At 41.3% G+C, this 14,702-nt stretch overlaps 1 protein-coding gene across 1 annotated transcript; it reads left to right on the top strand.

The window, feature by feature from the left end:
• Window positions 1-383: 383 nt before the first annotated feature.
• On the top strand, window positions 384-14,464 carry lhx6b (LIM homeobox 6b). The gene is made up of 8 exons (XM_030059697.1): window positions 384-617; window positions 8,477-8,614; window positions 9,282-9,403; window positions 11,381-11,601; window positions 12,411-12,511; window positions 12,605-12,700; window positions 13,162-13,333; window positions 14,219-14,464. Exons 1-8 carry the CDS (start codon window positions 384-386, stop codon window positions 14,299-14,301), a joined length of 1,167 nt encoding a protein of 388 aa, XP_029915557.1. The 3' UTR covers window positions 14,302-14,464.
• The last annotated feature ends 238 nt before the right edge of the window (window positions 14,465-14,702 follow it).

Here is a 14,702-nt window from a genome sequence, read left to right as displayed (position 1 = left end):
GATCTGAGGACTGTAGGAGGAGCAAGGTTTGTAGTCATTCATCAGCTGTCAGAAAGCTGGCACAGCTCGCTGTAGGAAAACACGGCGTCCCCTCGCTGTAATGTAGTCACTCTGCTGCGCACAGCCCGCATTTTAAGTGTTCGCCATCTCATGTGTTTAGAGTTCGCCCCTTGAAAGTCAAGGGTACATAGAACACAAACACAAGGGCACATTGCATTAGTGCTCCAGCCGACCATTTGTCAGCATCACTTGACGAGATGCTACTGCTTGTTATATGAAATTGTAACTTCATAATCAGCTGCCGGGCACCATTTTCACCCCAATGGAAAGTCCTCTTAACTTGAGGCACTGAAGGAGGTTGCCCTGTCATGCTCTCCTACGCGATGTGCCCTGTGGCCAGAGGTACCTTTATCAAAACAAACACCGAAGGAGTCTTGATTGTGGCCCAGATTATGGATCCTTTCCAGCGCCCTCTGCTAAAACACCCCTCCGTTTCCCGTCCCACCTTCTGCACTTCCTGCGGGTCATCAGAGTGCGAGCGTGCCGGGCACCAGCCACCTCTCCGCTCTGCTCTACACCCGGAGCTGCTAGGATCAGCAGAGGAGCAGGATATTGCAGTCGGCATCAAACTAAACACACAATGCCTCCTGCTCAAGTAATCTCTGCATCGTGCCTATTTGATGTGACAGTTTAAACACTTGAACTCAGAGTTGGCCTGATGCAAAGGGGGTGGGCCGTGGCGGGGTGCGTGCGCTGACCCGAAGGGTTTTCCATGATTGGGAGCCCGCTTCACCTCTGATTGCTCGGGGTCACTGCAGGTGAGTGCAAGTGGTCGGAAGGAAGTAATTTTCCTCCTGGAGCTTGTTGCCTGATTGGGTAAGTAGCTGATCTCTGACCCTGACCCAGCTCCTCAAACGTATCCGAAGCTGAGGCAAGGGGCTGGATTGTGATCTGAGGCGGGACCCGGGCGAGATTAAATCACAAAGAGCTACAATGTTGCACATGTAATTGTACCTCTTGTGTATTATTGCCATGTTGTTGCTGTTGTGCTGAGTGCTGTGGAATTACAGGGCTTGTCCAGTGCAGTAGGAACCAGACTGACCTCATTCAAATTTATTTTTATACTTGTTTCCTCGTTGTTATTTTCTCTTTTCTGTCTTCTGTCATTACCAAGGGTGTTTGGTTTCATGAATAATTTCTAACAAGGAAAAGTAAACTCATTTGTTCGCTTTCTGCTGAATCACCAGTTATATCAACAGTGAGCACAAGTAATAATGTGCTACTTTACTGATCCTTTCGCTTTTCTCCAAGCCCCACACAGAAAGGTCAGAGGTCAGGATCAGCAACAGGTCAGTGACCCTGGTGCTTGGGGGGATTCAGTGTCTTGCGGATGGGCACTTTGACTTTGTGACTGCCATCCAATAGCTTGAATCATTCAGAGAAGAAACACATGCTGAGAGGGGCAATAATTAAATAATAACAAAGCCATACATGTGTAGGATTTTTAAGAAGGTTACAAAACTCGCTAAAACTGCAACGCTACCAGGGAGTCGAAGACAACATGTTTTACAAATCACAAGTACAAGCGTAAAACAAAAAAAAAAAATGCTATTCAACTTTGCGCCAACACTCAATCTTCTAACTGGAATGTGACCTTGAATGCAGCATGAAGACATCCATAAGACAGAACTGGAAAAGCTGCTCTGTTTGTGGCAAACATTTCAAGTCCCCGTCATAATTCTTTTCTTTCACTTTTGGAATGAAACTCTTTTTTCTTCTTTCCAGTTTTTCACATTTGTGTGTAAACTGCATGTATGCCTAAATTTCATTTTAATAACAACGCAGCCCACACCAAAGGGAGACCATTGCATTTCAGCGTCTGCGGTAAATATTGAGTTTTGGTAGTGCTTTGTAAAGACATTAGAGTATATACAAAATTGGTATAGAGGGATAGAATTGTTGCTGTTTGCAGAAGGTTTATACCACTGATGCATTTGTTTTCTTTATGTTAAAAAGGGTATTTCAGGGCATTAATCTAAAGTTATCAGTTCTATACAACATTTAAGTGTACAATTAAAAATATGTATGACTAACTGAAATATGTTCAGCAGCACAGTGTGGAAAATGATGCTTAATTTCTTGACACATTTGCCTGTAGCCACTTTATCTTGTCATATTCATACTTTGTTCATTACATCTCAGGGCAAACAAATGCAAGAATGGCACATCTTCTCCTCTGATATGCAAAATCAAGAGACCTCAAGGATACCTGCATTAGATTTTTGCAAAAATTAAACACTTAACTCCACAATGTTTACAGTGGCTGCTTCAAGGCTGTATATATTTTCACCCAGCAGAGGAAAAACCTCAGCTCTCCTTCCTCTCTCCTTTAGCGGAATTGATCAGCTGCTTCCTGGCTGTAAATAAAGAGGCATACTGTAATCCACTTGATAAATATCAAGCAGAATAAGGCAATCAGCTGAAAGCAATTTGCATGTCTGTGCTCAAGCCAGCGGCTCGTGATTTTCTCTCCTGTCATCTATCATAGACCACACGCTCGGGCCAAAATACACAATACCCCCAAATTGCTGTCATATGGAGTGCAAGCAGTGAAAAAAAGCCCTTCATTTTTCCTTGTCTGTACTTCAAATAAACTTGTATTTGTTAAATAACTGGAGAGGGCTTTTTTTCTCCAATGCAACTTTTCAGAGAGAGGGATGGTGTAATGTGCTATTTCCTTTGTTTGTTGAAAGCTTGGCTGCAGGACTGTAATCTAGATGGGTTTGATCTCAGAGTAGATGCAGCCAGTTGCATGTTGGAAGGTACTGGACGGTGACTCTTCAAAAGTCAAACTGATTTTTCAACAAGTTCCCATAGGCGACCGACCACTCACAGTTCCTTGCATTAATCATGTTCTTTGTTTACATGATACAAGTCACTTCCTCTGTTATAAAACCTTTCATTTTTTGGTCGCACACACATTATTATTCAGTATTTAACACGTTTGACAGACGGCTTTATCCAGAGTGCCTTACAGTTGGTGCATGCATTGTTAACATGTGTGCATGCTGACTACTGTAGATCACCTTGCGGGTCAACAAACCTACAATATGTATGTCTGGTTGCAGATGTAGTCTGGCCAATGAATATAATCACATCCCGTTCACACAAAGACTCAATTATCTCCACCATCCTATCAACATTCACAAGTAGTCACAGGACCACAGTGTCAGAGGTTCTACAGAAACAAGATAAGGCTGCGATGTTGAGTTTGGGCTTCGCTCCACCCTTGCCCAAACATTTTCTTTCAGCCAACATGCCAAGAAGAGCATCGCTCATTCTGGTGCTTGGCTCTGTGTTGCGTGCTGGTTCTCTGAAGCTGAGACTGTTGGGGGAAAAGAGGGCTGAATCATGATCAGGGCGTTTTGTCTGTGCCTCGCCCATAACAAAAAGAACTACAGAGAGCTTTGACTTCAACTTCACGGGAAGACACAGTAAAAAAAAAAAAAATCCACGCACAGTTGACAATACGCCTCGTACAGAAAGCTGCAGCACAAAAGTAGTGGTAGATCTTTGAAGAAAGTATCAGTGATAGCTAAAGCCCGCCGAGAGCAGATTTTGATTAAGACAAGCCAAGAAGTGCTGGGGTCTTTACGCACAAGCAGTTGAACTTGATACTGAATCACTCAAACAAAATCAAGAAAAAAAACAACAGAGCAAAACAAAAAGGGGACCACACTCAAAAATTTATCTTAAAGCACTCATTGCAAAGAACAGCAGCTGTAAGATTACTTTATCAAGACAGGCCAGCCTTATTCACATGATATTTTTCTTTCTGTCCCAATCAAATTAAGATGTATTGAAAGTGCTTCACAAAAATTATGGTAGCACCTCTGAAAGCAGGAGGAGGGCTTGTTCTGCAAATGCACAGCTCAGAAAAACAAGTCATTTTTTGACCGCATGTCTCTCAAGTTAATTCTTTCAGCTATGCAGCTTTATATAATAATCCAAATTAAACCTCTGAATGGGAACTGGAGCCCGGATAGTGTGCTATTGTACCATCAAGCAAGTTGAAATTGTTTGGTGTGACTTTAACTTGTAACCTTGCTGTTGGTGAACAGAGTGAAGGTCAACATGTGACGCAAGCCGTGTTGTTCAGAACTGACAATGGGACCACACCTCAACGCCGCAGCACACACACACAGCACACAGACACGGTAAATAATATCGCCCTGTTATGAACCCCTCACACACCTCACACATCCACAGTGAGCGGATGACACACGTAACACATTGTTGGAATACCGAGCATCAAAGTGTCCACTGGGGCTCATTGGATGAGTGTAATTGCTTTAGCATGTGCTATGGTTTGTTTTTATTGTGGCGAGGGCCTGGTGCCTTATTGTTTGTGTGGAACCTGGACAGCTGTGCCGTGCCTGAAGGAAGGGCAGGGCAGCAGGATGGAGGCGTCAGACGCAGACTCGGTAGCAGTGCTGTGCCAATATCTGACGTTCACACATCCACAGAGCGGCACAGGATGCAACAGGTGACACATCCTCATCCTCATCTGTCACTATTGTCAGGAGGAGTTACTGCTCTGTTATGATGCAATTCACGTGGCCAAATACTTGGGAGGGAGGTTCAGTACACATGACACGCACCAAGATTATGAAAAAACACAACACCTTGGGAGATTTGCATAACATATCTACTGATATTTTTAGACAATATCAAAATAAAGTGGAGTTCATTTGCATAATAATGCTCATCAATTTAATTAAAGGTTAGTAATTCTATAGATGTTTGAACAAAGTATTTTGCAAGTTTAGATTGGCTTAATTGGATTTACACTGATATATTGAGCTGATTTGAGATTTCATTACCCCATATGAAGGTGATTCTTCTTTTTTTGGTTCTTTAGATGTGTCAAATCTGCAATGAAATCTGCCTCAACCGGCTTCAAGGTGCTATTAACCAGGAATTAAAAGATTTCATTCAGGTTAATCTGGGTTTAATTGGAGAGTTTTAGCATCTCATAGTGATTTAAAGGCTAATTCAGAGTTTTGACCTTGCCAAGAATACATTTTTGGGATAAATGCTATATACTTGTATTTTCAGTTCTTTTTTTTTTTTCCTTTTTTTTTTTCCTTAAAATGGTCAAATATAAAAAATGTCAGCTATCAGCCTAGTAAAACCTACACTGGTCGAACTCTGTCTTGTTCTTCACGGCTGGAAAAGTATTGACTCTGAAAGGTCATAATAAATAATAATGCGACAGAGCCAGCCCTCACTCTGTATTTCACCTCTCCTGGTTTCCAAATAGCCAAACATTTCACACTCAAAACCCTCACAAGTGCACATCCTCACTATTTGCGAAGAGCCGTGATAATAGTGGTGAAATAACACCCTTTAACCCTGTTTCTCATTAAAGTCCACTTGCATCTGGACCAGCCCACATCCAGTTGACCCTGCACCCTGCCAGCAATTACTGGTAATGCATTGAGCCGCTGAAGTGCATTACACTGACAATACAAGTGACTGAAACAATGCAGTTCCGCTGTTATAGGTGAGGCCAAATGCTTTTTATGTGCTCGATAATTATTAAAGTGTCATTGATTTCATGGAAACCTTTACTTTAAGGCATCCAGTTTCTTCTCAGTAGGTGTCTGGACTTTAAATGATCAGATGAGTCTTCACACGAAGCATTAAAGGAGCCCTATAATCAGAATCTACATTTTCCTACTGCTTGTGCAAATATGTGATCAAAGACAAGTAATGTGGCTCTTCTCAAAATTAAAATTGGTTTGAGTGATGAAGAAAAGGTAATAGCTGAAAAATCCAAATTAGCAGATTTATTCTTGCTTGTGCAATCAACCCACTAGTTTGATAAACCTTTATGTCTTGTTTTTTGTGGACCCCAGGAAGAGCAGCTGTTGCTATTGGTAACGGATAATGGGGATATAAACCAATAAACATGCATGAGGTATCCACTGGGACTCGCTTATTGGTTTGAAATCCACAAATAAAAATGATTTTCGATGTGAGTGTTGAGTTAACACACCACTGCTTCCTAGTTAGAGCAACAAGATGTCACCTGTCCATTTGCCTTTTTTCTTTATGAGGTGAATCAGCACTGCTCTTTATTCATTCAGCACCCTTTTAGGTAACTAAATCACTGTTTAACTGGTTAAACATCAACAGAAACAATATCATTTGTATGAGCCACACTATATTTGAAAACAAAACCATGAAAACTGTGAAAAGCATAAGTGGATTAGATAGTAGAAATACCATTAAAACCCATACACCATCTGAAATTGCTGCACAAGGACCACACTGCAGCACAGGGTGGGATAAACAGGAAAGGAAATATTACATGCTTTTATCTCTGCCATTCCAGTCAGTAGTTATGTGAATAATAAAAAAGGGCAGTTGATAGGGTTATTATGGCCTCTAAGTCAGTGATCATCATAGGCTTTGATATTTTAAGAAAGAAGCATTAATTTAGGTTATTTTCCCATTTAGATACCGGCTTCCATCCCATTATAACTCCCATGAGTTCACTATTACCTTTACATTTGTGCCATAAATATTCATGTCAGCCTATAAAAGGTGCGTAATCTCTATTCCGCAAACAAAAAGGTGGGTAAGCCGAGTCCCATTCCAAAATCTTGACTCAAAGGGCAGCATCACATCCTCTCTGACTAAACGGGGTGTAAACTTTCATTTGAGGCGGGGAGAAGGCAGCGGACCTGCTGGGAGCCTGGCTGGGAGGGACACTGGTGCCACTGGTGGGATCGCCTGCACTGCCAAGTTAATGAAGCTGGACTATACTCGAAGAAGGAAAGGGGCTGAAAAAGTTTTCTTACCTGGAAGGGGAAAAAAATCCCGCAGGCTATATAAAACCTGCGTTCAACCGGATTATCTGGACATATTCTGCGGCTGCCTGTGATGTTGTGGAAAAATGAAAATTCGCCAGAGGGAAAAACTTTTATTGGACGGTGTTTTCGTTGAGAAGGTAGTTGCTGCGGGATGTAAATGCTGTTTGCCATACTATGCGTTCTCTTTTCTTTCCATATAGGCCCGGACTGTATAGCTTTTTCTGATTCCAATATTTATATTAGAGCCGGTAATTAACATAATATCGCATTCCTGCTAATTTCGTTGAAATTAAGGACAACACGGACTCCGAATTGCCACCCAAACGCAGATTTTTTGGCAGCTTATGAATACAGCTGTAATCACCCAAGGGAGCCTCGAGTACTTAAATGGGTCTATCATGACAGAGAGACAATCAAGCCCCTTTATGTTTCAAGATCAGCTGCAACTTCTGCACATTGTCTGTTATGAATAGACCGATTTCCAACTGAGCCTCTTCACTTTGGAGATTTTTCGATTTTCGATTATGCAGCTATTGAGATTAGGATGCGGCGTTTTTTTTTCTTTTTTTGTTGTTTTTTTTTTTTCGTGGTGGCCCGGTTGCCTTTTCTTGATTGACAGATGAAATTGACACTCGGGTTGCCTCTTATCTTCGAAGCATTTCAAGCCATCACTAATTGCACATATAGTCCCATCCTTTCTTTTCACTGCGTTTGATTGCACGGGAATATAGCCTCCTATTGCGCACAAGAGGAATGATCGATGATATATATTTTTTTTGTTCTAATTGCATCAAAATTGTCTTTTGTTGCCAGGGTTTAAATGCAGGAGAAACTGTTATTCGCTGTTTTGGACCGGATATAGTGTGGGTTGGTGCAGAGATGCGTAATGCACAGAGCAGGCTCCATCTTCTCTCCAAATAGGCAGCGTTCAAAACCCGAAAATGGTGAGTCACAAACATCTGGACGACTTTGGTTTGCAACCTCATTATTTCTTTGTCTTTGTGTATCTTTGAGGTTTCTTTGATTGCTGAAATAACTGGTAATTTTTGCGAATTTCGCCTCGCTTTCCTGGTACAAAAGTTTTTGCATGCAAGGATAACCTATGCCATCATGTTTATGTGCGATTTATATCGGTTTTGTCACATGTATTGCAATTTTTCTACCTCTCACACTGTACAGCTCTGACTAGAGGCTGTTTACATTTATAATCATGGTTGTAGTGGAGGGAAAACCCATCAAAAGTCAGTTTACCCTCCTTTTTATTTGCGGAATTAGAGTTCATGTAAGTATATTTAGGCTGACACGCATGTTTATGATATGGAATTCAGAGTAGAAATAATGATTGGCTATGAACTGTAAAACTGATATAGTTTGTGCTGGATAGAGCCATTTAAGGGGGAAATAAATTAAAGATATTCTGACAACTTGGGCTTAAATGATTTTATTTATATTATTGATGATTTGCCGACCAGATCTTTCTGTTTATCACCACATTAGTGGCAATAAAATTCACTAGTCCAGTAGTAATATTCCTCTTTCACATCCAAACTCGCACTAGTCTCCTCTCGGGTTTTAAACGCGTCTTTTTAAACCAGTCTGCATCCGAGGTGAAGAAGGAGTCCAGTGAGGCCAGTCCGGCGGACGCTGCGTGTCTCTGCTCTCCTCCGGTGGCCTCCGCCAAGAACCAGTGCGCGAGTTGTGGCATGGAAATCCATGACAGATACCTGCTGAAGGTGAGAATCAAGGACTGGGATTAAATAACACAGAGTAAGACTGAGGAAAGATGAATTATAGCTCAAACCTGTGCAGGCACACTAACATTTTTCCATGTTCATCCCTTCATGCGCCGGTGGCCTGCGCTGCTTTTCTCCCCCTTTTAGACCTCTCTTTTTCAAACATGCGCCAGGCTGCACTGCAAAATGTATTTGTCTGAATTTAGTCTTTTGAGTGTCAGGATCTTACCTCCTATTTTTAAAAAACAATAGGAGAAAAAATATTATCTGTAAACGGGGTGATAATTTCAATCAGGGCCTATTCAGTGCAACTCAGTTCACCTCAAGAAGTTTCTATAACTGATCAAGTCGTATTTTCTCAGCACTGGTGCAGTGATTCACGTTGCCTTGTTTCATGATATTTACTCTTATTTCAAGAGTGGTCTCCAAACAAATTTAATTTCTTTTCAGGACTGAATAGAAGTTATATTATTTTCACCCCTGTGACGTATTTTTCCTTTCATTTGTTTTAAGAAAAACGAGATTTTAAGGACCCGCAGCTCCTAACCCACATGATTTGTTAATTAGGTGTTTTTCGCAGGGTAGCATCAAAACGTGATAGTGCCTGCAGGCCTAGCAGACCTGCACTGGCCGGCATAAATGTGACCAAATTCCCTAATTCCCTCAGGTCAACAACTTGAACTGGCACTTGGGATGTTTGGAGTGTTCCGTCTGCAGAGCATCGCTGCGCCAGCACAACAGCTGCTACGTCAAAAACAAAGAAATCTATTGCAAACTGGATTATTTCAGGTAAGACAAGCGCTGCGTTTTGTTCATTCACCGATTTAATTCCTGCTTTGAGTGAATTAAGGCTTGGTCATTTTACTGCGTTACAAACCAAGTATCTGCAATTTTTGTCATTTTGATGTTTAAACTTAATTTTAGGTTTTACCTGCTGCTCTGTAGGTTCAAAAAATGCGACAACCCCATGGAAACTGCGAATGGGTTAAAGTGAAAAAAAAAATGAAGTAATATGGAGATAAAAACAAGACGCCTTTTCTTAGGTTTTCAGAAGCTGACATTTTGCAGCTGGGCTACATGGTTTTCACTGGACAGCACCGCAAGGCTTTATTCACTTGGCATATTTTTTTTCTGTGTTGATATGTCAATATCTTGGAGAATCCATTGTGGCACAATGTGCACATTTTGTCAACTAAAAAAATAACAGAAAATAAACTATACTGTAAAAAGAATTTTGACACAGAAATTTGAAAAACAATCACTGATTTATGAAACGAAAATCTTTTTTTGTCAATACATGCTTAGCTTTAAGTTTACATAGTTTTACCATAATCTGAACATTACAGTGAAATCGACAAAAGGTTAAATAAATTGAAACAACAGCAAATTCCGATTTTCAGTTCTAGTTTATTAAAACCGACATTGTTTTAAGTATTTTTTGTCAATCTTTGTTCGCTCATGTGTTTCATGCGTCCTGCAAAATAAATAGAAAAAAATATATGCAAAACAGACTGTATAGGTTTCATAGCCTGATACTTTTAATTTCAGTTCTTTTCACTGCAAATTCCATCAGCATTTTTTAGAAGTTTCGTTACTCTGTATCAGAGTAACGAAACTTCACCCCAGATTTCTGTGTGTGTGTGTGTGTGTGTGTGTGTGTGTGTGTGTGTGTGTGTGTGTGTGTGTGTGTGTGTGTGTGCGTGCGTGCGTGGCGCCCATGCTGTGTACTGACTTTATAGCACTTCATTATTATCATTATTATTATTTTAATTATTGGTGGTGGTGGTGGTGGTATTATTTGTATTATTATTATAATTAGTAGTACTACTACTACTGTAGCAGTAGTTGTAGTATAGCCTAGTTGTTGTTGCTATCTCTATCATTATTATTATTATCATTATTATTATTTTGTCTGCCATTGTATTACCGTAAATATCGCTGCAATTACGGGGATTTAGATTTTCTGTGATGTTAGACTTCATGTTGACGTTTTGAACTGTAAAGCGAAAGCGAAAGAAAAATAAATTCATCACGGTATCGACCCCCTCACTGGATGAGACTTGGATGCCTCATAAAACAAAACTTTGTCTCTTTCTGAAGGGAAAGTGTCTCCGACAGTGTTTCCCCTCTCGTCTTGCCGATGCTGTGCAGATGCTCTCGAGAGGGGTGAGGGAGTGGGGGGTGTTGACTTTGCGCGCTCTTGTTTGTTTCATCAAACATGCGCGCGCACGTAGGTTGTCACTCACATTTGGCTCAAGAACTGCATTTCTCCACAGACCTAAACCCCTTAAAGACCTGCTTGTATCAGCTGATTTTCGCTTGATCTTTGCTCTCCATTACAATGATTTAATCTACAAGATTAAATTTTCCACTCAGGTTAAATTATGACAAATGCCATGTCCAATTGCCCATGATTTGCCTTTTCGGTTTTCAGGGGGAAATAAAGGGCACACAGTTTTCTTAATAGTGAAAGGGTCTATGCAAATTGCAGTGTTCAGTCTTCTGGACGTATCACAGCAAAATCTCAGTGTTATTATAACTCTGAGAGTGTAAAAATCAACACCAGCCCACTGTTTATGTAAGTCAGCACCCATCAGAATTGATTAAACGATTTTAGATATTGCTGCACAGCAGCCGCAGGGCCATATTAGCTCTGACTGAACAAATAACTCTCCAGTCAAGAGTGTGCCAGCTCCAAAAAACTGAAAACCCACCACCAAACAGGTTGATTTAATTCCAGCCGCTCTGTTTTATTCTGTCCCACAGTAGGTTTGGCACCAAGTGTGCCCAGTGTGGGCGTCAGGTGTACGCCAGTGACTGGGTGCGGCGGGCCAGGGGCAGCGTGTACCACTTGGCCTGCTTCGCCTGCTTCTCCTGTAAGAGGCAGCTGTCCACCGGGGAGGAGTTTGGTCTGGTGGAGGGCAGGGTGCTGTGCCGTAGCCACTACGACATCATGCTGGACAACCTCCGCAGGGCCGCCGAGAACGGTACACACATTCAGACACACCCACAAGATGACAGTTTGATCTGGTGATCCAATTAAACAAGCTTACATTCATAGATTACCAGCATCACCAGCAACTGTTTAGTAACTATTGCAAGATTCACAGTAACATTATAAGGGGCACAACAAAATATTCTAGTCAACCTACAGCATAAACATGTGAGCGAGAAGTGCAAGAGAAAAAATACAGACAGAATAATAAACATTAAGGATAGGGGTATATGTTATGGTCTTAAAACAATAGTGTGTAGTATAATTCCACTGAAATTCAAAGGATAGCCAAACAAACAGTGAGTTAGCTCACATAATTCCACCTCAGCATCGTCCCAAACCACGGAGGTTAACACTACAGGGATTTTGCAACACCAAAAAAACCATTAAGTGTCGGTGAAATTTCTCAAAACACTTTGTGCATCATAGCCCAAGTGTTTTGCATACAAACAATTCCACTGTTACCAAAAATACAATATATACCTAATTATCTCCTATATTTTTCACAGCGACAATGCTCTGTCCATGTGCATGCTACAACTTTCTTAGGAAAATTGTTTTCTGTACTGTACGGTGCAGGGCGACCACTGGCAGGGAGGAAAATATAGGTGATAAAGAGATAAATATTGAACTTCTGGGTTGACAGTGCAATCGCTTGGATACAAAACACTTAAATTATATAGCACAAACTGAGGGTGTTAAAAATGGAGTTTCAAAGGACATGATGGTGAGCAGACATTGACTATGGGTTGAACTATCCCTTTAAATTTCAAACAACCTGTTACTAATGTGCTTCTGTAGGCACAGGCCTGACTTTGGAGGGGGCGCTGCCCTCTGATCAGGACTGCCAGCCCAAACCAGCCAAGCGTGCGCGGACATCCTTCACCGCAGAGCAGCTGCAGGTAGATACTGCTGCTGAGATGGCCGTAGTCATGAGTGTGTGTGTGTGTGTCTTCGGTTTTCATGGCTCAGGTCTAACGAGCTCCTCTTTGCAGGTGATGCAGACCCAGTTTGCCCAGGACAACAACCCTGACGCCCAGACTCTACAAAAACTGGCAGAAATGACAGGACTGAGCAGACGGGTCATACAAGTAAGTAGTGATCAAATGTAACACCATGTTTAAACATCATTAATTCATATTTATAATGTATACATCATTGTTTTGAAGGCTGATACAATTTGCACACAAAAAATCGCCAAATTCAGGCAGTTTGCCCTCAGATTTTGCTCTTGTCATTGTGGAAAGTTCTCTGACACAGCATTTAGACCATAATGAGAGACTGAAACTCTCCCTTGTGACCAAAACTAATGAAAATCTTCGAAGTGGTTTAGCAGGGTGAGGAAGGCAGCTTTCACTGCAGGTTTTAAAGATAGCCAGCCCCGATGTTGTTGAGTTGAATCCTCCAACACCATACTGGAATAATTTCTCTGATCACCAAAGCAAAAACAGCCTGACCCCAACCCTGATTTTTACAAGACGAGACAAAAGATACAAAACATAATCTGACCTGCTTTCACTGTGTTCACGTCGTTGTCTGAAATATTTCCCAGGTTTGGTTTCAGAACTGTCGTGCACGGCACAAAAAGCACCCACCTCAGAACGGCTATTCCCAGAGTGCACCACTGTCCAGGATGCCCCCCTCGCTGCCAGAAGACCTCCACTACTCCCCGTTCAGCAGCCCGGACCGGCCGCATCTGCTGGCCCTGCATGGATACCTGGACAGTGAGTGTCAGCTTGTCTGAGTCGATGCACATGAGGGAGCGCTCAAGGATCAATGTTTTGTCCTTAAATAAGAAGTTGAACTTTTCTTAGTGGTAGCTTGCAAATTCATACGGAAATGTAATACATGCATGTTTAGGGGTTTTCCATATATGGCAAATACTGTTTGAACCATGTAATGAAATCTATTTGAATTTGACACATTTTCATATATGGACATACAGCAAACAAATATTACAAACACATACGTCCTCTTCTATTTGTTGAGTCAACATACCTATGTTGTGCTGGTTTGGGTGCACAGATATGAACATTTAAGGACATATGTGCGCATATTTTACATTTATACTTGGGCTACACATATATCACCATATCCAGAGGGGGTTCATATGTTTTCCCTGTATATGACTATCCTGTACATAGAACATTTATCTAGTATAGGGGAATATATTTTCACATATTAGATTTCCGGCCAGGGGTCATGAAAAATGAGAGTAGTAAAGACTTTTTCCCGTGCTTCTTTTATTTTATAAACTATTTTGCAACATTTCAACCCGATATCAGCAAGTATCATTGTTGTGATTGATATACCCGTTGAAGACCCAGGGCTGAAACATTGTAAAATAATTTCTGAAATCTGCGACATAGCACAGCAAGCAGCCTTTAGTTTTCTACTTTATCATTTCATATCTTTTTTATTCCCCACTGGTTTATGTTTTAACACATGTAAAATCATATTTTAAAAAAATCACAGATCTCACAGGCTTTTAGTTTCAGCCATCATTTTGAGTGTCTTCATCCCTGAATGATAATGTCTTGTTGAGGTGAATCCTAATCATTGCTAATGTTACTAAAATTCATATTATCTGCCTTGTGCTCTTCATGCAGGTCATCCCTTCTCAGTGCTAGCTGCCCCCAGCCACTTGGCCCATCCGTCCATCTCCTTACCGCAGCTTCCCATCAGCCGCTGACCTCCTGTAACTAGTTTCCCCTCATCACCTCGCCGATATTTTGGATCCCGGGACGTTCTGTCAGTAATCTGCTCTATTTGGGAGTCTAATCCCCGTACAGGACCTCAGCCATCGGCTCGCAAACTCTTGGATTCCTAATGGTGAGACTGCCGAGCTAACTTGTCTTTTGATGACGTTGGACCATGGTGACTGGAGAAACGTCCCACCTCCATGCCAACATGGGACTAATTTTTGGACAAGAAAGAGAAAATGACCACTTCTTCTTTTTTTATTTTTTATTTTTTTTTACTTTTTAACATTACATCAGGTCTGGATTTTTTCCTATTGTTTACCCACCCATACAAGGTATTTCAAAGACTCCGATATGAGCTTTCAGATTACAAAAAACAAAACAAAACAAA

Source organism: Myripristis murdjan, chromosome 9 (genome assembly GCF_902150065.1).
Source record: "Myripristis murdjan chromosome 9, fMyrMur1.1, whole genome shotgun sequence".
In the NCBI taxonomy this organism is placed as follows: Eukaryota; Metazoa; Chordata; class Actinopteri; order Holocentriformes; family Holocentridae; genus Myripristis; species Myripristis murdjan.
This window is presented reverse-complemented; position numbering and strand designations above follow the sequence as displayed.

What these genes read in the sequence shown, in the direction of transcription:
- lhx6b (XM_030059697.1), top strand. Translation starts at nt 384, where the DNA reads ATGTGCCCTGTGGCCAGAGGTACCTTTATCAAAACAAACACCGAAGGA. An exon ending in TGCAAACTGGATTATTTCAG is followed by an intron (nt 9,404 to 11,380) that starts GTAAGACAAGCG and finishes TCTGTCCCACAG; the next exon opens with TAGGTTTGGCACCAAGTGTG. An exon ending in TCACCGCAGAGCAGCTGCAG is followed by an intron (nt 12,512 to 12,604) that starts GTAGATACTGCT and finishes TCCTCTTTGCAG; the next exon opens with GTGATGCAGACCCAGTTTGC.